Source organism: Staurois parvus, unplaced genomic scaffold (genome assembly GCF_062004578.1).
Source record: "Staurois parvus isolate SC_StPar_1 unplaced genomic scaffold, SC_StPar_1.0 ptg000034l, whole genome shotgun sequence".
NCBI classification, from domain to species: Eukaryota; Metazoa; Chordata; class Amphibia; order Anura; family Ranidae; genus Staurois; species Staurois parvus.
This window is the reverse complement of record NW_028317830.1, coordinates 1,107,571-1,109,118: the sequence shown is the minus strand read 5'-3', so window position 1 is coordinate 1,109,118 and position 1,548 is coordinate 1,107,571. Positions and strand designations below refer to the sequence as shown.

The 1,548-nt window shown below is 41.2% G+C and overlaps 1 protein-coding gene across 1 annotated transcript; it reads left to right on the top strand.

Annotated features, from left to right (window-relative positions):
- Window positions 1-298: 298 nt before the first annotated feature.
- Window positions 299-1,219, top strand: LOC149470665 (taste receptor type 2 member 8-like). The gene has a single exon (XM_089661343.1). It carries the CDS (start codon window positions 299-301, stop codon window positions 1,217-1,219), a length of 921 nt encoding a protein of 306 aa, XP_089517469.1.
- The last annotated feature ends 329 nt before the right edge of the window (window positions 1,220-1,548 follow it).

Genomic DNA, 1,548 nt, shown 5'->3' with positions numbered 1-1,548 from the left:
TGATAAATCAAAAGTCAGACTGCAAATGTACGGAATGGTCAGTCAGGGACAATCAACCTTCAGTCTTGAAATGGTTAAATAAATGATTACAAAGGAAATTATTTAAAAACTATTTACACAGTTTGTTCTGTGCTTTAGATGTCGAAATTGAAATGAAATGCATCACATTTATGCAAAGTCAATCATGTGACGGATCTCTGAAGGCTTTTTCCATAATTCAGATTCTAAATCCATCATTCCGTCTGCTATCACTGGACGTGACCTGTCATCTCTGTCTGGAGCTCACACCAAACCTAACATGTTGACTCCTAACTCCCTGTATTGTTTAATCTCTGCAGTCTTGGGACTCATCTTGGCAATACCTCCTAACACTTGTATTGTGATGGGTAACCTGGACAGCATCAGGAAGAAGGAGAAGTTGAGTCCCACCGATGTGATCTTTCTGGGGAAGGGAATGGTGAATATTGTCCTCCCATGTTTGTTGGTTCTCCAGGGAGTGTACTTTGCCTTGTCTCCTGAAGTCTTCTCATACATCAGAGACCTATACTTAGTTGTTATGATATCAGTTTACTCCCTAACATATTACAGCTTCTGGCTGACTGCCTGGCTCTCCACTCATTACTGTACCAGCATCACCAATCTCAGCTATGGGTTCTTCATCTGGTTAAAGAGAATTGTGTCAAATTTCCTGAGTCAGGCTTTGTTTTTGACAGCACTTGTGATATCCATTGTGAGTGTTCTGGTTATCTGGAATTTCAATGAAGAAAGTCTTATCCAATCTGCTAAGAACAGTACAGAAGCCCCTATTACCTATTATATTTACCATGTTAATTATTCCTGTTTTGTTCCCACCACCTTCCTAGGCATCATTCTGCCATTCTGCCTTAGTCTTCTGTGCCTGGTCCTCACTATCTCCTTTCTGCTCAGACACGTCTGGAGGGTGAAGAATAACGACTCTGGATCAACACGTCCAAATCTTCAGGCTCATGTCACGGCACTGAGGACAATCTTCTTCTTACTTCTCATGTTCACCTCCTTCTCCATGCCTCAGGTGCTTATGTTTTTCAGAAAATCCCCAGAGTCCACAGACCCAATAGGTATGGTTTCTTGGACTGTTCGATCACTATCACCATCGGTGGAAGCTGCCATCATCTTCCAGGCCAGCAACAAGTTGAGAAGGATCATTCTGAGAAGATTCTGGAGTAACACAGAGACTTAAATATGTAAATGTTCTTTACCTTGAGCCTTGAATGTATATATATATATATATATATATTTAAACAGGGGCATAACTATAGATCATGGGGCCCCATTTCAGAATTTTGATGCCCTTCTAACTCTCCACTTACATCCTCCCTACTGTCATTGATCCTAGTATATCTAAATCAAGAACAGGTACCAAGAGAGTTACCAGCATAGTCAGTCCACTACTAGGGACCAGTGCTGTAGATATAAGTAGTCAGGGAAGAGGGGGGCATCAGTGCAGGGAGTTATGCGTGTAATTCCAGGCAAATCTTGACTATACTTAAAATGTAACTAAAGGCAAAA